The 22,763-nt window shown below is 58.6% G+C and overlaps 1 protein-coding gene across 1 annotated transcript; it reads left to right on the top strand.

The window, feature by feature from the left end:
- The first annotated feature begins 11,995 nt into the window (after positions 1–11,995).
- Positions 11,996–22,399, top strand: CUEDC1 (CUE domain containing 1). The gene is made up of 10 exons (XM_027660424.1): positions 11,996–12,470; positions 12,963–13,090; positions 13,955–14,081; positions 15,493–15,676; positions 16,450–16,533; positions 17,434–17,523; positions 18,271–18,364; positions 18,574–18,632; positions 18,956–19,026; positions 19,229–22,399. The coding sequence occupies exons 1-9, from the start codon at positions 12,180–12,182 to the stop codon at positions 19,021–19,023; spliced, it is 1,125 nt and encodes a 374-aa protein (XP_027516225.1). The 5' UTR covers positions 11,996–12,179; the 3' UTR covers positions 19,024–19,026; positions 19,229–22,399.
- Positions 22,400–22,763: the final 364 nt, after the last annotated feature.

A 22,763-nucleotide genomic window follows, 5' to 3' on the forward strand; every position in this document is an offset into this window, starting at 1 on the left:
GTTGGAGCCGCCCGGCCGCCCCTCCGCAGCCCCGGCCCGGCCCCGCCGCCGCTCCGGCCCCGCCGCTCCGGCCCCGCGCCCGCCGGGTCCGGGAGGGTCCCGCGTGGGGAGCCCTCGGGGCGGGGTGGGGAGAGAGAGGGGGGCGAGCCCGCCGGCCCGGCCTGGGGTGAGGGTCCCGTCCCCGCGTGGGGCCGGCAGAGCCGGGGGCAGGACCCGCGTCCCGCTCAGCCCCGGAGCGTCGCTGCTCCCTGAGCGTGATCCCTCCGTGCGCCGCGGGTCTGGGTTTGGTGCCTTCCTGCTGCTGGACATCCTCCCCATCCCCGGGTTCATGGAGCAACGCCCTTCACACCCCAACATCCCCGAAATCCCCGACACCCCCAGCATCCCTGCCGGGTGGGTTAGGGCTTGGTGCAGGAACCGCGGGGCCCTGGCGTGCCATGGTGTTGGTGGTCACCTGCTGGGGTCATTTGTGAGCCAGGGCTGGGGTGCCCAGTACAGCCAGACCTCACATCCTCCGTGAGGATGGAGGGCACTGTCCTGCCAGGCTGTTCCTCTCCCGGGGTTCCCATCCAGCGACGAAATTACCGCCGATGGGTTGTGGGCACAGCGATGGGGAAGGGTTTGGGAGCTGCCTCTCCCGCGCAAGTCAGCACTCAAAGCAGCACTCTCCCGCACCGTCTGTCTCACAGGCGGGTTGGAAAGGCTCCCTTTTATTATTTTCTTAAAAAGCAGTGGAGTCACACCTCCTCCTCACACCTCCTCCTGCTGCTACCACTGACAACAAACACAGGGGCCGGAGCCATAAGGATTTCCGTGGGAGAGCTGCCATCCTGGGCTGACCCCTGAGGCTGCCAGTGGGGCTTTGCTGGTGGGGCTGCCCCACGGCTGGGGAAGCTGTGGCTTTCCTCACCTCCTCCTCCATCTCTAACAACACAGGCTGAGTGGCATCTGCTCTGCTGAGAAGCTTTTTGTGGTTTTCACGGAGGTTTTCCTGTGGAAGTGGCTGGCTGGAGCGTGGCACCGGGGCAGCGAGACCCCAGGGGAGCCCTCTGGGAGCAGAGATCGGTCAGTGCTGTTGGTGGGGTTAGTGGGAAGCTTTTAGTGGTCCTTATGGCAGAGACTCTGCCATCAGCTCCTTGTTGTTCACTTGTGGCCTTTCCCACTATGTTATCCAACCACCTGGGCAGTGCCTATCTCCTTGGTGAGGATGTGCCTGATGCCGGCAGAGGCTGACACACTGATCCCTGGGTGCCCACAGCCCCTTTCTGGTGCTGAAGCCTCTGACTGCCAGAAGCATTTCTGTCAAAGGTGCCCATCCTCTTCCCAGCCACAAAGTTCCTGGGAAAGCTTTGACTTTTCCAGCATTTTATTTAAAAAGAGCTTTCAAATGAAAACAAACAGAACGCACCAACACCTGACCTGCTGCCCGACTGGGTCCGTGGTGGGGCTGAGTGGCAGTGCCGTGGTGGCTGTGCCATGGTGGCTGTGCCATGGTGGCAATGCCGTGGTGGCAGTGCCGTGGTTCTCTCTGCCCCGGGGAGCAGCAGCACCACAACGAGCACTCAGTGCTTATCTGCCTGCACAAACCCCCTCTGCAGGGGCACAGATAACAGGGGTGCTGTGGGCACTGGTGTTCCAAGTGGGAGAGGAGCTGGAGGGTCATTCGGGCCCAGGGTCTGTGCCATGAGGGTAAAGTCCCGGGATGGGTGGGGGCTGTTGCCATAACCCTGTGGGTGCACTCGCTGGCACATCTCAGGCTGCTCGTGGGCAGAGCTGGGAGGCTTTTGGGTGGCACGAGTTAATGATGATGATGGTAATTGATAGCTATAAAATAAGAAAAAAGCTTAAAGTAATCGCCCAAGCCCTTGGCAGGTGTGCAAAGCAGAGATGGGTCCCTCTCCTGTGGTGTGGCTGAGGAGGCAGCAAGTCCGGCACCATGGCCGGGGTGTGGAGGGATGTTGGCTGGAGCCTCACCTCTGCTCGGTGGCCCTGGGCTTGCAGCAGCGGTTTGGGATCAGGTTTTCCCAGGGCTCGGTCCCGGTTTTGGCTGTTCTGCCGGTTCCCTGGGGTCAGCACGGGGGCTGGGTGGGCACCGCAGCGTGCGAGGCGAGCCGGGACAGGGAGAGACAGCCGGGACGGCGAGACAGTCCCTGAGTGGATAGGGAAACTGGAAGGAGAAAGAAACCACCCGGCTGGGTGGAAAGCTGGCTGAAAATAACAGGAAATGAGAACAGGGGGAACATCTGGGTCCAGCTCTTGCACCACTTCCGACGGGCGCGGGGCGGCTGCTGCCTGCGGGCGACAGCGGCCGCAACCCGGCTCCTCCATGGAGCAGCCTCAGCGGTGGTATGTCCCCACCGCTGCTCCGGCAGTCCCGGAGTGTCGGCCACCAGACACCCCGTTCCCTGCCCCGGGGCTCCCGGTGCCCGCCCGGTGCCGGCGGTGCCGGGGGGCACCGGCTGCGCTGCCCCGTCCGCGGTGCCCCCGGCCCGCCCCGCCGGCCGCCTTTGATGCGGGTGAGTGGCAGGTCCATTGTGGTCCCTTTGTGCCTCCCTCGGTTCTCGGGTCCGCACAAAACCTGCCATGGAAACCAGAGCCAGCCGCTGCCCCAGGAAACCCGCAGGCGCAATTAGGAAATGCAAATAGGAATGCAAATTCCTGCCTCGCCTTCCAGGGCCCGGAAAGTTGTCCCTGGGCCACCGATGTCCCCGGGCCACCGATGTCCCCAGGCCACTGGAGTCCCCATCTGTGGGGACAGGGAAGGTGTTGGGGCAGGACTGAGCAGGGAGCAGGAGCTGGGCTGAGCAGCTTTTGGGGTGCCTGGGGCTCTTTCCGGCCGCCCCACGCTCAGCAGTGCAGGGACCGGGGCATCTCGACCCGTGCCGAGCGGTGACTCATAGGTGACAATATGACATTGATATTTTTTTCCATCCTCTCAGTTGCCCAGCGACAAACAAACAAACAAGTGTCTTAAAACCCAGAGTAATGGCCTGCCACTGCTGGGGAGGCTGGGCCTCACCATATCCTGGTCACTGGGGTCTGCCTGGATCTCTGGGGTTGTTTTGGGGAGGCAACACTGTCCTTCTGCACCCTTTGCTCGGAGGGTGGGAGCTGGCAGAGGGAAGGCAGTGCCTGCTCAGTGGTGAGGACCCTCCTCATCAAAGTGCAGCAAAAATAGGTGGGAAAGGAGCTAAAATCCATGCAGCAGTAACTCTGGGAAGCACAAACTCTTCATGTCTTCATTTCTAGGTGACATTTATGAGCACTGGAGACTCTGGCTCTTCCGTAGGTCCCCAGAAGAGTGTGTGTGGGTGGAGGGGGGATAATGGGGCTGAGGAGGATGGAGAGGGGAGCGGTTAAGGGCAGATGCTTGTCTGAGCAATTCCCCTCCCTGGAGGAAGCAGTAAGGTTTTCTTTTCCCATCTGCTGGAGGAGCTGTAGCTGGGAGCCAGGGAGACGAGGTTGGCACGTGGAAGGCATCGTCCACAGCAATAATCCATGTGGGGAATGGCAGATCCTTTATGGCCCAATCTAAGCCTAATCTGGGGCTGTGCTGCTTGAAACCAACCCTTGTTGAAGGCTTTTATTTTTCCAAGTTGCAGCCCCTGCATACTTTCCTGTCGGCAGCTGGAGTGGTGCGGGATGTGCATCCCCATTAGTGGTGCTTTTCTCCAGCCCTAGCCTGCTTTTATTGCTGGGAAATGAGCTCTGACTCCTGGAAGTGGTATTTCTTCCTTCTGCCTGACAGCTGGTCGATCCCTGCCCTCGCTCTCACTTCCCCAGGGAAGGCACACGCAGCTGGGCACGCAAGCACACCGGGAGGGAGCCTGGCCTCTCCTTGGCGTAGGAAAGCAGGGCTGAACAAGGGAAAACAGGGAGATCATCTCCAGAGAGTGGAGGGAAGGGCGGCTGCAGCCCTGGTGAGGGAATGGGTCACTGGGAGCACGTGCAAGGCAGTGGTGGTGACAGGGGACAGCCTTTGGGGAGGATCCCCAGCTCCTGGAGCCTAAACTGTTGTTTCTAAAATCCTTGTGGTTTTTAACCTCCCTGACTGGTGACTGCCACGGTCAGGCCAGTGCAGATCAACTGGGATGGGACGGTGACAAATTTAAAAATAATGAAAGAGAAGTGAGATGGGATTTTGAAGAAGAATGTGAGCTGTCTGGGTGGCTGAGCCCAACATGTGGTTGGTGACAAAGTGGGCAGCAAGCAGAGCCACTGCTGGGGGTCTGGGTCCCCTCGCTGCCCACAACCAGGGCTGTGCTGGTGCAGGAGTGATTCTGCTGCTGAGGAGACTGAGAGCTTCTCTGAGCACTGGCCTGGCTTCAAATCCAGGTTAATGTCCCATGTAGTTTCTATGTATATCTGTGATGGAGCAGAGGGAAAGGAGCAAAGTCAATATTTTGCCTTTCAGGGCTTTTCTCTGCCCTGTGAGCCACGTTGTGCCGGGATGGAGCAGCCTGTGCTGGAGGCTGGCAGGAGGGGCCTGACGCAGGGTGTTAATTAAATACCTGTCCCTGGTGAGGTGTAGCCTTTCAAGCAGGTTCTCCTCTGCTGAGCAATGTCACCCTGCGTGAGGGAGGACAAAAGCCTGGTGCAATTACAGTGTAACGCCGTGTCCCAGCACAGGGAGGGTAGTGCCCGGATTGTTGGCTCGGCACTTTCCCGGGATAGCTACATCAGCCATATGGCTTAGTGACTCATAAAAAAAAAACCTCCTCTGTTTGTGACTTAATTAGTCCCTTTCTTCCCCTCGGTCTTGGCTCACAGCGACGAGCACGGTGCTGAGGCACTGCAGGGTGAGCGGGGCCCGGCCGGTCCTGCCCTCATCCCGGGTGCCAGGGATGGGTGGCCACGGGGTGACCAGTGCGTGGCAGGAGGGCATCGGGCAGGGGTATCTGTGCTGGCTTTGTGCCATGAATCACTGCTGTGCTGTGTAGCGAGGGGCTGGAAGGGGGGAGCTGAGGGGGGAAGCCCTTGTCCCCTCCCCGGGGACCCCACAGGCTGCAGACGTGCTGATGGAGGGGCAGGACCTTCCCACATCCCCTGTGGGTCTCACCACACACACGGTGTGGAAACCCAGGTCCTTTCCTCCTCCCCGGCTGTGGTTTGGTCCCCAAGGGAAGGGGGATCGCGGCAGCCACGCTGTGATCACCTTTAAATCTTCTCAGCAGCCCCTCTGGCCAGGGCCCTGTCCTGGTGAATAATTCACCGTGTGCCGGCAGGGAGAGTTTTACTCCACTAATTTTGTTTCCATAGAAACTCGTGCGGTCTGTGCTCCGGAGCCTCGGGTGAATCAATACGGGATTTTTCCTTTGCACAGTGAGCGATGGCCCTTAAACCCTGACGGCAGGAGAGCTGGAGGCTGGGCCTGGGCTGCGCTGCCTGTCCCTGCCTATCCCTGCCTGTCCCTGCCCTGTTCCTTTGCAGGAAGCCCAGGGCCAAATCCTGCAGAGATGCTCTGCACCAGGCTGGAGCAGGGTCAGCCCAGTCTAATCCCAGTCTATTCCAGTATGTTCCTGCAAAGAGCTTGAGGGGAAAGGACTGCCTCTACTCAGGCCCTTTCTCCCTTTTCCCCCTCCTGTCCTTTAATATCTGTGACCCTTGACCTATAACAGCAAATTAGCAATTGGGAATAAGCCATGCTAATTATCCAGGGAGCAGGGCTGGCCCTGCCTGCAGCCTGTGTTCATTTTCTCCCCCTCTCCTTTAGGTGCTCTCTGCCCAAATCTAACCCAAAAATTGCCTGGCAGTGACTCCTCAGCACGCCCTGCCCCAAGCCCAGCCCCAGGGAACGTCACACACCTTTGTCTCCGCAGGAATTTTTATTTTCTTTCACTCCCAGCTGCTTCCCGAGGCTTTTGTGCCGAGCTGGGAGCACAAAGGGAGGAGAGGGATAAGCAGTTAAAGATGGGTTTGTGTGACATATGGCGCGAGGGCTTTGCACGGCGGCCGGCGCCGGGGGGACGCTGGTGGGCACAGGGGTCCTGGGCTTCCCTCCTGCCAGGCTTGGGGTGGGCAGGCTGAGGCAGGGGGTCCGTGGTGGGCGCAGGGCTGTGCCGTGGGACGGGAGCAGCGCTGGCTCCAGCCGTGCTGCTGTCGCGTGCGCCGCTCCAGAGCCACGAGCTCTGGGCCGCGTGTGTTTGATGTCGGCGGTGAAAGCTGGAGGAGGAAAGGTCACCGACACCAACCACCTCCTGGAATAATCTTATATCAGCCTCCCTGCTTTGGGCAACCTCTTGGATCTAATTTATTACACGTTGATGCAAGATAGAGTTGAACAGAGATGCAGTTAAACCGTACAAAGGGATGCCGGGTCACTTTAATCGCTCACACTTGCTTGACCTATTTTTTTTTTTTTTTTTTAATCCCTTCCTGGAAACCTTATTTCATGTTTGAATTCCCTCAACTATTTTAGGAATGTCGTCCTACCAAGATCAAATTACCTTCAATGAAACCAGTGCAAGGCGGCCTCGCAAGGCAGGCGACTTTTTGGATGAGGATCTAGTTCTACCTCATTAATGTAGGCTTAGTCTGGGGGGGGCTGTGCTCCTGGCATGGAAAACCTGTGAAAGCCAGGGATTAGCAGCACAATGCTGAGGGGCAGCGGGTGGCTCTGTCTTGCTTGGCAGAGAGGGCTGGGGGCACCAGGACCCCCTGACAGCCCTGCAGATCCTGCTGCACCCCCACACTGGCAGGGCAAAGGTGGGTGCTGCTCTGGGGGGGGCAAGAGGTCCCCTGTGTAGCCCTGCCTGGCTCTCCTGTCCCAGCTGAGTGTGTCCCCCAGGTTTTATCCGGGTGTCATTGGTTTAGGAGCCAGCTGGGTGCTGTGGAGGGCTGACATCTGGTCAGCTCACAAAGGGCTCCCATAAATCTGTCCGGGAGGAGGGAATGGCCAGCATGGCTGGGAGAGCAGAGGGTGTCCCGAGGCAGCAGCAGCCACTGCTCCTCTGAAACGTGGATATGGAGCATTCAGAGTGCAGGTCTGGCCATGGGCTCCTCAGCAAAGCCATCAGGTGAGAGCGCCTGAGCAGGAACGCTGCCAATGCCCAGTTTGAAACCAGGATCACTGCATGGCTCTCCTGACTCCTCTGCTCTCAATCGCTGCTCTCGGAGCCAAGAGGGGAATTTCCTGTTGCAGAGAGGTATGTGCTGCACAGGTTCCCAAGCAGGGCTTACTTGTGCTCGCCTCCCTGATTGCTTTTGCCTTTGAAAAGGGCTTAAACCCAGCCATTTTAATATGCAGTAGAACAAGTGTTAAAGGGAATCCTCAGGTGCTTATTTGTTTCCATGAAAAAGGATTTGCTGGCAGGCAATTTTCCCAGGCTACAGGCCCAGGAGGGGTGCTCAGCATCCCCTGAGGTGGAGAGGAAGGTGATTTGGGAGAGACTGAGAGGGCCTCATCCTGCCCATCCTTGGCAAGTTTGCTGTTGGGCACTGGTATAATTTTTGTTCCTGATCCTTTACTTTTCATTCCAATTTCAATCCCATTATAGTCACACCTGCAGCTGCTGAACAGTTCCCAGACTTCTTGTTCCCATATTGAGCAATCCCTTTTCAGGAGTCTGGCTGCAGCAGAGCTCAGCACATCTGCTCTGGCCAGAGCCATTATTTCTGGTTTAACATCCCTAGTTTTGAGACTTCCTCCAAGAGTGTTCCCTCCAGGAGCTGGGGGGGCTGTCAGCCCTTGTCTCCAGATAATCCTGTGCTTGGAAATGCTTCTGCTCTGCACCACAGGCCTGGGCTTGCAGCTGCCGAGTGATGGATGCCCTGGGGGAGTTGGGGAGTGCTGGGCTGGGGGGAACCAGTGCTCGGGGATCCCCCCCATCGTGGCTGCAGACGGGCTCACGGCTCCGGCGTGTTTTCAGGGATGATCTGCAAACACAGCGTGGCAATAGCAGGGGAAGAGGGGCCGGGCTGGCTCAGCGGTGTTTGAGCAATCCCATCTGCTGTCTGAGCCGCAGCAGACACTGGGGAAGGGAATATTCTCGTTTGCACTTGGTGCCAAGGCTCTTCCCCGAGCGGTGAGGGCTGCGAGCGATCAGTCCCAGTGCTTTTCCAGCTGCTGGCTCCCCGGCTCGGGCTGTGCTCCTCACAGAGCCCAGCAACTGTTGTTTCCAGCATGACATTACCGGTCTGACCCACCCCCGGGATTATCCAGCTGCTCTCTGCACCGTTCCCGGATGGCTGACGGGAGGCAGCCTGTGCTTCTTGCACCCTGCCCGCGGCCCCTTGGGCCACCCCTCCATGGGAAGAGCCCAATTCTGGGAGGTACCGAGTGCCCAGGCAGGAGGATGTGCCCCCAGGCTGTGAGCATTATCCCTCCCCATGAGCCACCCTGAAGGTTCCTCCTGGCTGCGAGGTCTCTCTTGGCTCTGGCTCTGATCTGAATTGTGCAAGTCGTTGGCAGCTTGGGTGGGAGAAGAGCTGGGTGCAGCCCTGGGCTGGCACGAGAGAGCCTCTTCCCAAGGTCAGCTTGTGTTTGGTCGCATTTTCTGATTTTAAGTGGTGATGAGCTTGGGGCAGGAGCTGCACACAAAGGTGTGCTGGTGCCTGAGCACGGCCTGCAGCCACGAAGGTCTGTGGGAGAGCATCCCACACTGTCCTGGCTGTGTGGTAACACCAAAACCTGCCTGGGCATTTTCAGTACCAGCCCCATCCTGGAGCACAGAGGCACTTGGGTAAAAGCTGGTGTGGACATGGCATCAAGGCAGCCCTTCCTGCAGGGCTGACAGTGGAAGGGCTGGCACTGGGATGTCACCTGGCACTTTCCCCATGGTGCAGGTCAGTGCTGGGACAGCCACCACCACTGGATGCAGAGGTGGCTCAGCTGGGCACTGCCACTGTGTCCCCAGGGCGAGCCAGGACCGGGCACTGCCCGTGCCCTGCCAGGACGGGAGGATTTAGGCCATGCTGCTGGGGCTGGTGGGGGGCACAGGGGCAGTGCCAGCCCCAGCAGTGTCCCTGCTGCCACCTCGCCTCTCCCTGTGACCCGTGGACAGGGACACGCACCCAGAGCTTGCAAAGCCTTTAAGCTCCTCCTGTGATGGGCGCAGCAGAAGGGTGAAGGATTACGCCTGTGCCTGGGTTTGGGTGAATGAATAACAGCATTCAGGGGCCTTCCTGCAGGAAAACAGGGAGAGAGCTGTTTTCAAGAGGGAAGAAAGTTGATCAGGCAGCAGCCAAACAAGTCATCACAGCCCCATTCTGCAGATGGGGGCATGGGGTGAAGAGGAGCCCAGCCTGTGCCCCGAGCACAGCCATGCTCATGCCTGGGCTACAGTCAGACACCAGCTGCTTCTTTCCTTTTTTGGGAAATCCAAAGGATTTTGTTTTTCCTGGCATCTTCCCAGCCCCTCACTGACATCACAGCAATAAGGGCCAGGAGCGTGCTGAGCCCCTTCCCTGGGGGTCCCACTGCCCTCTGCATTGCTCACCTGAACATGCTGCTGCAGACACGCAGGCACTGGGGAGGATCCTTGGAATACAACTACCAGCTGATCTTTTAAGTCAACTCGTGCCAATGAGGGGACTTGCTTTTCCCTGGATTTTTTTCCTCATGCTGGTGTAGTGGTTTGCGTTTCTCTGGATTAGCAGCAGGACTTTAAAAAATGGACTTAAAAGCCTTCATTTGTGGTGTTTCACCACTGTCACCTCTGCCCACGGTGGTGTTTGCCCACAGGGCACGTGGAGCTGCCCTGGTTTGTGCCGGGGGCACCGGCTGCACCTCGGTGTTGCCAAAGGTGTCCTTTGCAGCAGCCCCTGCGAGCCCCGAACCCCCAGGGTGTATGTCAGGGCTGGGAAGGTCCCAGCAGCACATTCCCTCGGGACTGTTTGAAGCCAGATGTTCAGCAGAGCCTTTTTGGTGTATAAATATCTTGTTCCCATCCCTGATTTCGTTCATCTTCTGACCAGAAGCTCTCTGTTGCTCGGCACGTTGCCGTGCTCAGTCACGCTATCCAGCACTTCCAGAGAGTTGTCCCAGACTCTCGTGCAGTGTTCACTGACACCTCCCCAGAGCAGAGGTGTTGGCATCAGGAGAAGCCCAGAGGGATGGCAGGGGGATTGCCAACGCCTGGCATGGTCGTGGCCCTCATGGTTACAGGGAAGATCTTAAATACACACTCAAAGACAAATGCTGGGAGACAAAGACCCCTCCAGCCACAGATGCTCCTTGTTACTTTGTAGATTTGATGATTTTTAAAGAGACCTAGGGATTTCCAGCCTGATTTTGGGGGCTGATTTTGCTATTGGAGGTTTAGGGGCTGGCATGGCATTTCTGAGCCAGCAGCTCTCCACAGAGACTCTCATCTCCGTACGTGGATCGTGTGTGTGTTTGCAGTGTATTCCGTACAAGCTGTGTTTTCCTGGGTGTCCAGGCTCTTTCACCATCCTCTTGGAGCAGCCAAATCTTTTAAGGAGGTGTGTACCCTGTGAATGTGTTACAACTCAATTTAATACATGACTAAACCAGCCATGCAATATTGCAATTAAAGTATAATTCCAGAGGTGTGAACAATGCCGGGCTCTTTGCTGGGAGTGAGTCAGGGGAGCGGAGGAGGAACCGAGCAGCAGCATTTTATTAATTGACTCCAGTGGATTTATTTGTCCTCGGTGAATAGAGCCGGGCAGAGCTGGCAGAATTGTTCCTGCTCCGTGCCTGACTCCTACAAGCCGGAGCAGATCCCGGGGACAGAGTGCAACAGCGGGATGGAGACAGTTCCTGGCTGAGTGGTCACTTACATGGATACTATCAGTGAGCAGGAGCGAGCTGGGGGCTCCTCGTGCTGTTTGGAAATGGCCCCTCGTGCCTGGCAGTGAAGCTGCTGATACTTTTCCACGGGTCCTGTCCCGCAGGGCGAACAAATGCCACGGGAAGGTGGCCCTGGATGGGGGCCCTGTGCTCAGCCCAGGGACCCTCAGCCGAGGTGCAGGGTCTGGTCGGGTGCTGGTGCTGGTGTTTGCACAGGGCTGCTGGTGGTGCATCCAGATGCAAATGCTTCCAGGATTTACAAAAAAGCCAGGGAAGGAGAGCAGATTGTGCCTGGAGCAGGAGCGGGACTCCTCCCCTGTGACTCCTCTGGTACTGAGCCAGAGCAGCGCTGTCCCTGGGGATGAAGGCCAGGGTTAACCAGCGTGGCAAAAGTGAACCTGCTCCCAGAGTTCCCGCTGAGTTCCCCATGTTTTTCAAGTGTGTTTTGCTCTTGGCAGCCTCTGGAAGCCCCTCTTGGAGCAGCTCAGGGCTGTGAGCTGAGGCCAGGCAAGCTCTGGGGACGTGGCTGTCACACAAGGCCTGGCTCTGGGCAGGGCAGAGCCCGAGTGACCTTCAGAGGTGACTGCTCCTCCTAATGGCTTGGAATCTGATTATACCCTGTTTCGCTAAGAAATGTGCTTGGCACGTTCTTCTGCATTAAGTACCATTTAGGGACAGTTATCCTGAACTCTCTGCCTGCTGCTTAGGAAAAAGCCTTTGAAAATGATATTATGGATCAAAAGTGTTCCTGGGGTAATTCTGTTTCAACAGTGGAGTTAATCCAGAACTGAATTTGGCCCTGCATTTCCAAATGAGAAGCAGTAGCTGTATAATCTGTTTATGGTTTTAAAGTGAATGTTAATCTTGGATTTGGTGGCTTTTCCAAAGAGTCGATTTTGCCGTGCTGCACAGCATTTTAGCCCCCTGCTCTGACACTCTCTGAGCCGACTCCATGTTTTATTTTAAAGAGCGATTTTACCGTGTTTATAAATACACGTCAAGCATGGAAACATTAAATCTGGGCAGCCCTCGGCAGTGGAAGTAATGCCATTTCTCTTGCCTTGCCTTTTGTTTGTACAGCCCCCGGCGTGGCACATCCACACTCCGGCGTGCCAGGGATGGGACAGTCCCATGAGGGCACAGTGGGATGGGTCGGATTGAACTGGATGTCCCTCGATGAGTCAGGGACCTGGCAGTGTCTCAGGGTGCTGTCCCGTGGGTGATGTGTGGGTGATGTTCTCCCCTCTCCCCGCAGGTGGGAGGATGCCGCAGTGCGCCGGGGGCTGACCGGCGGAGCCGCCGGCCGCGGGGAGCAGGACCCCCGCCGCCCACCCATGGTCCCCGCTGGCCGCCGGGGCAGCCCCCCGTGAGGAGGGTGGCGGGCACAGCAGCACCGTGGCCGCCGTGCCCCCGCAGCCGCCCCGCCATGACGAGCCTCTTCCGCCGGAGCAGCAGCAACGGCGGCTCCCGCGGCGGCTCCTCCGCCCAGGAGCTCAACAACAGCCGCCCCGCCAGGCAGGTCCGGCGGCTGGAGTTCAACCAGGCCATGGAGGACTTCAAGACCATGTTCCCCAACATGGACTACGACATCATCGAGTGTGTCTTGAGGGCCAACAATGGCGCCGTGGACGCCACCATCGACCAGCTCCTGCAGATGAACCTGGACGGCAGCGGCTGCGACGACAGCTCGGACTCGGAGGACAGCATCCCCCCCGAGGTAACCTAGGGGGGCTCCCCTGCCTGGGCTGCCCTGCCTGGGCTGTTTTGAGTGGGCACCTCAGTCTCATCCTGCCTCCCTTCTGTCCGGGCACGATGCTACTCAGCTGCTGCAGGCAGGCAGAGGTTCGAGTGCCTGTTCAGCTGGTCTGGAGCACACAGCCTGCCTGGTGTGTCTTGGGTACTGCTTGAGGCTCCAGCCAAAGTGCTCTCCCCACTCCCTCCTACCCCAAAATCCAACAAAGACCCTTTGCTGCCATCAGAGGGACTCCACAGAGCTGTGTGCTCCCAAGGACAAGCTCACCCATGCTCATCCCTTGAGCAGCACCTCCAAACTCCCCCAAACCCCTGGTGCAGGGGACCAGTGCCATGAGGTTGCCCCCATCCTCTGCAGTGTCATTCAGCCCGTGCTGTCAGTGCTGCTGCACTGGGGCCCTGGCCCACTGAGGAGCATTTCCCTGTCCTGCCCTCACCCCATCCTCTCACCCCGCAGATCTTGGAGCGGACCCTGGAGCCGGATAGCTCGGATGAGGAGCCCCCTCCCGTCTACTCCCCTCCTGCCTACGAGAGCCAGGCGTTCAGCAGCCGCTACCCCCGCGCGCCGCCCACCCCCCCGCCCAGGTGAGCCCCCAGCCCCACACACCTCCTGCTCCTGCTGCACCCCGTGCCTCTCCCGGGGTTCAGGATGCCATCAGCTGGCCCTGGCACGGGGTATCTGACCCCACTTTGTTGGGGTTGGGTGGGATGAAGACAAGGGAGATGAATGAAGCTCACAGCTGGCTCAGAAATCCCTGCAAGGCCCTAAAACACGAACAGCTGAGGGGCCTGGAAAGCTGCTCTGGCAGTGTGTGGAATGGCAAAAATGAGCTCCCGGAGGCGGGGAGTGCTCGCCCCCGCTCACAAACACCAGGTGCTGGGCAGCCGGGCCCTGTGTGGGGCAGCAGCCGGGTTCTGTGTGGGACAGCAGCTGGGGCAATGAGCCCCAGGGTCTGTGGCCCTGCAGGCTGGGGGCTCTTCCCCAGCAGCAACACCATGGCTGTATCTGTGGGGCTGTGGGACCCCTGTGTGGTGCCCTGGCCCCCTGTGCCAGCCCCTCGGACACGGGTGGGGTGTGACATCTGGTGAGAGACCTTCATCGGCTTCGTAGGCGAATCCCTGCAGTGCTGGGGCTCCGCCAGGCTGGCTTTTGGGAGTCTGAGTGAAACAGGGAGGAGAAGGAAATCCCAGCCTGCAAAGTTGCAGGGCAAGGCTTGAAATGCAGCTCCCAGAGATTCCAATTGCACAAGGAAAGCCTTTCACTCTCCAGAGCTGACACTAACACCACAGGTTAGGGAAGTGTGCTGGGGTTTCCTGGTTCCCAGGAGCGCTGGTGGAGCTGGGCGAGCGCTGCCGTGCCAGGCCCTGTGCCCTGCTGCTGTGGCAGGTGTTGCTGGGTTTCTCCCTCGCCAAAGGGGCCCACAAGCACAGTCTGTGCTTGTCCCACAGGACGGACGTGCCAGGCCCTGGCAGCACCCCGGCACCCGGGCACTACAGGAACTGGAACCCGCCGCTCCTGGGCAACCTCCCCGAGGATTTCCTCCGCATCCTGCCCCAGCAGACAGCCAGCACACAGGTGAGCCTTGCTCCCCTTTCCAGCCCTGCATCCCGGCTCCACAGCGTGGCATGGAGCACTGACCCCTGTCCGCAGCCACCCAGAGCTGCAGCACCAGCACTCTGGAAACATCTGGGTACTGGGTGTGCACTAAACTTGGAGCGTGTCTTCAAGGCAAGACTGAAGTGGGCAAGGCATGAAAGGAGAATCTGTCAGTGAAGCTTTCATATTTTTCCTGCCATTATCTCTGTGATTAGTGCCAGAAATGCCACTTGCCATACGCACCTTGTATTTTCAATTATTTGAAAATCTCACCTTCTGCCCTGGTGAGGAGCAGCAGGACCAGTAACACTACAGGACCAGTGGCACTGCTGGGGCACTCGGGGGCTGCTGCAGTGGAACTTGGGTGGGAAACCTAGTGCAAGCCAGAGGATTTGCCCCCAGGAAATCCGAGTCCACATGTGCTCCATGGCAGTTTTGAAGCCACCAGGTTTGGGTGCCTGCAGCAGGGCAGGCAACGGGCAGCACCCTGTGGGGAACAAGCAGCCCCAGCACAAACCGTGCTGGGCATCCAGCTCAGTGCCAGGCATGCTGCAGTCTGGGGTGTCCCTCGACTCTTTGCTAACACTAAATGGGGCCAGCACCCTCCTGGCATGGCAAGGGGCTGGAGGGGCTGCAGAAACCCTGCTCCTCCCTCCCTTTTCGGCTCCAAAGGCAGCCTGCCACATTTTCATGAACGATTGCCCTGCAAGTTGAGCTTTGTGGGCTCTATTACCTTTCTGGGAATAGGAGTGTGCCAATTCATTTGGGCTCGGGGGAGGAGAGGAGCAGCTGCCCTTTTCTTTCCCCGGTAATTGTGTGCTTTTGCTTTTTATGGCTCTCTGGGAGCAGCTACAAATCAGATAAATATTGTAGGCAAGGCTGAGGTTGTGCTGCAGCGTGGGGCTGTGCTGCTCCCCAGGTGCGAGGTGTGATGTGCCTCGTGCAGGGACGTTTGTCAGCGGGAAATTGCAGACTCTGCTCTTTTAGAGATGGGAAATAAAAGCAGCAATGCTGGCTGAGACCCTTCTCTTGCCTGTGGCGGCACAACCCCACGGTGTAAAGTTAAAAATCTGTGCCAGCCTGTGCTTTGCACAGGAGCATTTCTGGCTCCGAGAGGTTCCCATGTGGAATGTCGGTCCCCTCCATCCCGTCCTCCCTCCCGGTGGCCAGAGGCAGTGATGCCCTGTCCCCCTTTGCCCCCGTGGCACAGCACCATCCTGAGGGGACGGTGCTGTCCCAGGGACCCACTGGGGAGCAGCAGTCGGTGTCTGTCCAGGCTGGGGGTGAAGTGTAACAGGGGCAAAATGCCAAGCAGCCCAAGGCACTGCTGCAGGGACCCCCGGGCGCCGATACCACCGCCCGACCTGTGCCGCGTTTGCCTCCCCCCCAGGGTTCCCACGGCTGCAGGCAGCCCCTGTCGAGGGGGCTCGTCCCGCGGGGCCAGGGCTCCCTGGAGCAGGAGCGGCGCTGGAAGCAGTACCTGGAGGACGAGCGGATCGCGCTCTTCCTGCAGAACGAGGAGTTCATGAAGGAGCTCCAGAGGAACCGGGATTTCCTCCTCGCCCTGGAGAGAGGTGAGAAGCACCTGCAGAAACCTCTGCTTTTTTGGTGTGTGCCCACCCTGTGGCGCTGGCTGCTGGCAGCATTGCCCTGCCAAAGCAGAGCCAGTGCAGGATGTGGTGAGGCTGGGGGCGGGTGGTCTGACCTGCACACTCTGGTGGGCTCCTGCTCCGGGTGTTCAGCACCTGCCACAAGGCTCTCCTCCCCCTGCTCACCTCTCTGCAGTGTCTCTGGCAGGGCCCAGCAGAATCCATAGCAAGGAGCTTTGGAAATGCCCTCTGAGCCCTCCCTGGCCGTGCACCTTCCCCAGGTGCTGGCAGGCCTGAACTGGAGAGCAGTTTTCCCATGACTGCTCCTTCCCCGTCACCACGCTCCTTCCCAGTGAGCCGGTTGCTCGTCCGGTGCCATGGGGAGGGTGTGAGTGGTTTTACTGCTCCTGATCACAGAGCTGCCCTTCCCCTTCTTCTGAGCCCCCCCCAGCCAAGGAGCCTTGCAGGTTTGCAGGGTCCTGGCAGCACCTTCACTGCAGAGGCTGGAAAACCACACGTGTGCCTGCCGCGTGCTCCGGTGGGTGCGGCTTCCTCTGCTGGGTGAGGAGCAATCCCACCCCCTGCTGCTGCCTCCCACCGAGGGGCTTGTGGTCACCGTGCTGAAGTGAAGCCCCAGCTCCCTCCCTTGCCCCCAGCCTGTCCCTTGGCAGCCACGGGGCGTGAGGGGAGAGGGGAGGGAGCCGAGTGCTCTGCCCCGAGGGTCTGATTGAGCGGGCGCTGTGCTTTCTGTTTTTCAGATCGATTGAAATATGAGTCCAAAAAATCCAAGTCGAGCAGTGTTGCTGTCAGCAACGACTTTGGTTTTTCCTCCGTATTATCAGGTAACTTCCAAGGCACGTGTGAGCATCATCCCTCTGCAGCAGGATGCCCCTCAGGCCCTGCATTCCCAGCCCTCAGCCCAGCTGCCTCCAAAGTGGCTGGGGGGGCAGAAAATGGGCTGAGTCCTCCCTGCTGCCCCCCAGGAGCTGGTGGGCGATGGGAATGGGTGCTCCTGCCCTCCCCTCGTGGAGGTGCTCCTGCATCCTGCCTCTGTCCATCTCTGTCCCCTCTTGCCTGAGCTGGAGCAGAGGATTGTGCCTGGGAGGCATAATGACTGTTCCCGGGTAATCCTGATTAACCTCGGTGAGGGAGCAGCTGCCCAGAGTCAGAATTAGAGCTGGTATCTGTCGATGGCCCCGTGCAGGGTCGGGTGAGATGCAGTGGCAGGGCAGCCTGGCAGAGCTCCAGCTGGGCACACGGACCTGGGGAAGAGGCACGGCCCAACAGGCACGGGGACATGGCTCTAGGGGTCTCTGGTCCACCTGACCGAGTTGGAAGTCCTGCTCCTGATGTGGTGACCCTGCTGTCCTGGGTACCACGATCCAATACCCAGAGTGCAGGTAGTGCCCAGGGTAATTTGGGGCTGCTGGGCCTGGAGCAGCACAGAGGGAGCCGCCTGTGCTGGGACTGAGCCACCGCTCACCTCACATCCACTCGGGGGGGAATCAGAGTGAGGGTGGGCTGCAGGCCCACATCTGCACCCACCAACACAGGGGTGTGTCTGCAGAGGGTCCTTGTCCAGAGCCAGCCCCGTGTGCCAGTGCCCTCATCCCTCCTGCTCTGGCTCAGCTGTGCTCATGGCAGGGCTGTGCTTCACCAGCGCTGGAACTGGGTCATGGAAATGGTTTGTCTCGAGCCTCCCCTCATCACATGCTCCCAGTGACCAGATGTTTGCCTTCCAGGTGATGTAGCCCCCTCTGTAACCAGCGAGGCCGGCGGTGCCGTGTCTGACGATGCCTTATTCCGAGACAAATTGAAACACATGGGAAAATGTGAGTCGGTGTGCAGGCTCCGTGCCGGCAGCGGGATGCCCGGGAGGGCTGGAGGGGAGCTGGGAGTGGGGGAGGCAGGGGGAGAGGTGGCAGCAGTTTCCACCTGCCTTTCACAGCCATGGGCTGGTGCATCCCTGCCCCGTGGTGGTCTCCTGGGCCTTGCCAATGGCAGGATGCTCCTGGACTGGACACTGGCAGAGCGGGTGAGAGAGGGACACCCAAGTCCTGCCCCAGTTCTGCACTGTCCATCTGTCCCTGGTGCACCTGTGGGTTGTGGTGTGAGTGGAGGCTGCAGGCGGTGTTGGGTAGAGGAATTTCTGGCCAGGGTTTGTGTGAATCCTAGAACAGCAAGCCGAGGGTTTGCTGTAACTCTCCCTTTTCCAATCCTTTCCTCTGGAAAGTCACAACCTGCTTCTCTCGCCTCAAACTGGACCCAGGCCCTTGGGTAGCCTGGGCTGGGCTGCAGGCAGTGGGGACACTGGGGAAGGGTGGGTCAGTCTGGGTTGGGAAGATCATGAAAATCCCAGCCCAAGGCTAAAACATTAGCACCTCCCACCAGGGCCAAGGCATTCCTGTCTCGCTCTCCATGCCTGGCAGATTTGTGCAGTCCTGGTGTTCCCAGACAAGCCCAGGGTATCACCATAGGGCTGTGGGTGGCTCTCACACCTTGGCCCTGCCTGTCTCCTCCCCTGTGGCAGCTTTGGGAAGGTGTTGGGGTGAGAGCCTCACCTAGTTCCTTCCTTCCAGCCACGCGCAAGAAGCTGTTTGAACTCGCCAGAGCCTTCTCTGAGAAGACAAAGATGAGAAAATCAAAAAGAAAACACTTGCTGAAGCACCAGGTGTATCCTAAAAGGGAACAGGGGGAGGGCCCAGGGCTGTCAGAGGGGCCTCACTCAGCTGCTCCCTGGGGCTCCCCAAGGGCACAGTGTGGCTGGAGCCCCCCCGCTGCCCTGTGGCTGGGCCGTGGGATGGGAAGGGATGGGAAGGGTGATTGTGGTGCCACAGCCACCTCCCGGCCCCACAGCTGGTTTTCCTTAGCGGAGGGTGCAGGATGGGGACAGCAGCTTCAACAGCAAATCTCCTGGATGATGTGGAAGGCCATGGATATGGTAAGGAATGCTGGGTGTGCTGTGCTGGGCGTGGCTGGCTGCGTCCTGCGGTGCCTGGTCTCAGGTCACCCTGGGGATGGCCCAGGTGTGACCACCTGGCAGAAATACCCCTGTGGGCCAAAACCCCCTTCCAGTGTTCTCAATTATGGCAGAGAACCCCAGTGTCCCACTGGGAATTGTCTGTTTGAGCAAGGAAATCTCTGCCCCAGGACAGGGGCTGGGCTGCCTCCCCCTGGGGCACCTCACTGGGGCTGGGGCCATGGTGCAGTGGAGGTGTCCTGGTGTGGAGGTGGCTCCAGCCCCTGCCTGCCTCTGCCTTTCAGATGAAGACTTCCAAGTACGGAGGCAACAGCTCCGGGAGGAGGAGGAGACACTGAAGGAAGGGCAGTAAATGGTGAGAGGCACCTGGGGATGTGTGTGAATGGTCCCATCCATCTGTCCTGGCTGGAGGAGAGGCTGCATGCCCTGGGTGGGTCCAGAGTGTGTCTGGGTGGGGGCATCAGTGGCCGTGGCTGTAACAGCCCCAGGTGCTGGTTGTGGTGCAGCTGAGGCTGAGCACGTGCTGTTCTCCTTCCCTCCCCTTCCCCTCCCTGCAGGTCCCAGCACTGGGGTTTCTTGCTGGCACAGGACGTGCAGGGGGCTTCACGAGGAGATGGCTGAAAAAGGAAAAACCCACCCAACAAATCACCCAGATTTTGGCTGTTCCCCCTCCGCTGCTGTGCTCCTCAGAAGTACAAGTATTGAAGCGAGGCACAATGTTTTCTTACCGGCGGTTTGAAAACAACGTTTTCTATCCAGAAAATCAGCCAAAAAGGAAAAAAAAAAAAAAGAAAAAGGAAAAAAAAAAAGAGAGCAGCTGCTGCGAGCGGCTGTGAGGAGCCAGTGGAGCTCAGGCTGGGAGGAGCAGGCCCGCCTGCTCTCCCGGTCCGAGCGGCGTCGCAGGAGGAATGAAATCAGTCGTACTAACGAGGATCCCTTCACACGTGGGGTCTGCTGGGCCGGAGCACTCCTGAACATATCTGTAGTGGTCTGATGCAACTTCACTCTGCGCACACCGGAACAAAAACCACGTGAGAAAGGGAAGCTAACAGCCGTTGTCTATTATTGCTAGGAGTAATGAGCAGAGATTCAGATCAGGTAATAGTCAAATAATATAAATTGTTTATAAAGGAAAGGCCTTCTTTTCCTAGGCGTTTCACTTTGAATTAAACCTTTGCCTTCGGCATTGCTACAACTGCCTTGAAGTCGGGACGCTTTGTGCCGCCGCGGGGCAGCACCAAGGGCTGGATTTCGCACCAGTTTAACCCTCACTGACGGAGCAGGACACGTCCTGTGGGGTGTGGGGTGCCGGGGGTGGTCCTGGAGCCTGGAAGCTTAAGGGATGCCCCCGCTGTGGTGAGAGGCAAAGCCCGAGCTGGGTGTTTGCAAGGCTGGTGGAGGTGTTTTCAGCACGGAGAGTTTGTACAAGGGCTTGGGGGCACTGCCGGGTCTGGTGCAGGGCAGGAGCAGAGCCCCTTCCTCGTGCCCACAGCGCCGGAATCGCTGCGGCTCTCGGAGATGCTGTCAGGCTAAAAATAATTACATAAACAAATTCCTTCGCTGTGTAAGTACCGAGTGACGAGCGTAAAGGCAGAATTCGCTCCCGCCAGCACATTTTCTCCTCCTTTATCGGCACAGCATTCCCTGCCAAATGCAGGAGGTGGCTCTAGACGTGCCTGTTTCACTCTCTGGCTCCCGCGAACCAGCACAAATGTTGCAGGATTGGAGCTGCGAAGGCGGCAGACGCAGAAGCCCCAGCCATCAAACACTCACGCAACTGTTTTCCCTGCCTCTCCACGGGGTTTGGTAACAAAAGTCCCTGTTGCAGGCGCTGGCTCCCGGCAGGCTCCTCTTCAATCCCAGCGGAGCCCATGTGCCTTTGAAGTGGACGCCAAGATTCCCCCCGCGAGCAGCCGCTGCACCTGCTGAGCGCTGCTGTCGCCCCTCGCAGCGCGGAGGCATCGGGGGCACCACGGGCTTCACTTGCTCTTGATGCACAGCCAGGGCTGCTCCCGGCTGTCTGTGGCTGCAGGGTCCACGTAGTGTCTCATTAGCTCAAACTAAACGCTCCCGCGGCACCAGCACTCGGACAAATCCCAGGGTGCCAAGGGTGAGGGCAGGATGTGCTGGGCTGGGAGTGCCCTGGGATACCAGCGAGCTTTGAGTTCCTGAAATCAGAGCTGCAAATCCCAGCTTTGGTGTCCTCTCCTTTGCTTTCGAAGGAAGGATTGAGGAGCATGTCCTGAGTCGTGGCAGCCTGGTGACAGGTTAGAGCCATCCCGTCCCAGGGGCAAGGCTTTGAGCTCCCTGCTCCCTGTAGTGTGCCCGGCTGTGCCTCGGGTTGCTCTGCACCCTGCAGGCTAGGATGGGGCTCTGGAGGAGCGTGTCCCCTCCTGGCTCAGGGTGCAAGGGGCCTAAGTGTGAATCTGGGAACAGAAAATCCTTTACTCCCTGGGTGGGACTTTCATTCCCAGCCTGAGAGTGGTGGAGAGAAGGAGGGGCTCCTTGCTTACCCTCTGCTGGCCCTCGGGGCCATAGGAGGCTGCTGTTACCCCTTCCCAGTCCAAAGCAGCTCTGCATATTTGGAAGAAAATCAAGCTTGGAACCGGATCAGCTTGTCCCCATTCCAGCGCCTCTCAGCTACCGAGGGCTGCACTGCCGGCGAAGTTTCCATGAGCGCAGGAAGCAGCGGCAGCCGGGCGGGTGCTCAGGCTCTGGCAGGAAGGGAATTCTGCCCTCCCAGACCAGGAGGTGGTCACGGGAGGGCTGAGGCAGCGAGGCACCGGTTCCTGGGCACTCGCAGCTCACCCCCCTCTGCCGAGCCTTGGATGGTTCGCTGTGCCCAGGACGGGCTGGGTCGTGCCATGGGGGATCAGTTGAGCTCTCCTTGGCACATTCACATCAGTCACAGGCCAGTCCTGCTGCCCCACTGGCTTTAGCTGCAGCCAGAGGTGGACACCGTCCCTCCTCTCGGCCTGCTCAGGTGGCACGTTCTGTAACCCAGCCAAGGTTTGCTGGCAGAGGAGCCTGGGGACAGCAGCTGCCTCTGCTTTCTGCCTGAGCACATCCCCCGAGTGCCCATCACCATCTGCTCCCCGTGACCCATCAGAGCCCACGGGGCTGTGGGGCGTGTGAGGAACGGGGAGAGGAAGGAAGGGTGGTCTGGGGGCTGTGAGCTGGGACACGGGGCCGTGGGGAGGGCACGGGTGGGGTCTGCCCTGCACGGAGGTGTTGTGGTGCTGGGGGGCCCTGTGCCCAAAGCAGGCATCGCACTGTGGGCACACAGGGCTGGCACGGCACCCTGGGGACGTCTTGGCTCACACCACCAACAACGTGCCCTTAAACATCCCAGGCCTGGCACAGCCTCTGAGTGATGTCACCCTGTAGCCATGTCAAAACATCTTGGAGGCAACAAAGCATCGTTTTAATGGAGGATGGAGAGGGATTATTTTTGTGTCCTTTAAAAAAAAAAAACAAAAAACAACCAGGTCTAATGAGTAGAAAGGCCACAAAACCGGCTTGGGAGCCAAAACTCATTTCTTACATTAAAATGTCCAATTCTCAGTGATATTTGTATCATTTCTCTACAAAAGGGTTTAAAAAGAACAAACCAAACTGATCTGTGATGTTTGTGAGTGTGACTGTTTTAGAATTTATTTCCATAAGTGATTTTTTTCTTAAAGATGTTTAATAGTAATTCCTATAATAAAGTCCTGTTGTACTCTTAACACTCAGGGGTATTTTTTTACTCCCATTTCTTTACAGGGGGAAGAAAAAAGAAAGGGGAATGGGGAGGGAAGGGGCAGCTCTAGCCCAGCTCCAGCTGTGCCCCTCAAGGCTGCAGATGCCCAAAATCTGCCCTGGCTCACTGCCTGCACACTCCTGACGTCTGAATTTGCATCCGACGATTTTCTCAAGAACTTGCCTTTCCCTTCCTTTCATGTTCCCTACAAACAGGCAGGAAGAGGAAAACTTGTGGTGAAAACTCCTCGGAGCCTCAAAAAGCAGCACATGGACCCAGAGATGAGGGGAGTCTGTGATGGTGTGAGGGAAGGGCATCAAGCCCCACTTACAGGAGCCCCCCACGTCCCC

The sequence above is a fragment of the Corapipo altera genome, unplaced genomic scaffold (genome assembly GCF_003945725.1).
Source record: "Corapipo altera isolate COAL_440 unplaced genomic scaffold, ASM394572v1 271, whole genome shotgun sequence".
Taxonomy (NCBI): Eukaryota; Metazoa; Chordata; class Aves; order Passeriformes; family Pipridae; genus Corapipo; species Corapipo altera.

Coding starts and splice junctions, on each gene's coding strand:
- CUEDC1 (XM_027660424.1), top strand. CDS start 12,180: ATGACGAGCCTCTTCCGCCGGAGCAGCAGCAACGGCGGCTCCCGCGGC. Junction 14,082..15,492: donor AGCAGACAGCCAGCACACAG/GTGAGCCTTGCT, acceptor CCTCCCCCCCAG/GGTTCCCACGGCTGCAGGCA. Junction 16,534..17,433: donor TTTTTCCTCCGTATTATCAG/GTAACTTCCAAG, acceptor TTTGCCTTCCAG/GTGATGTAGCCCCCTCTGTA.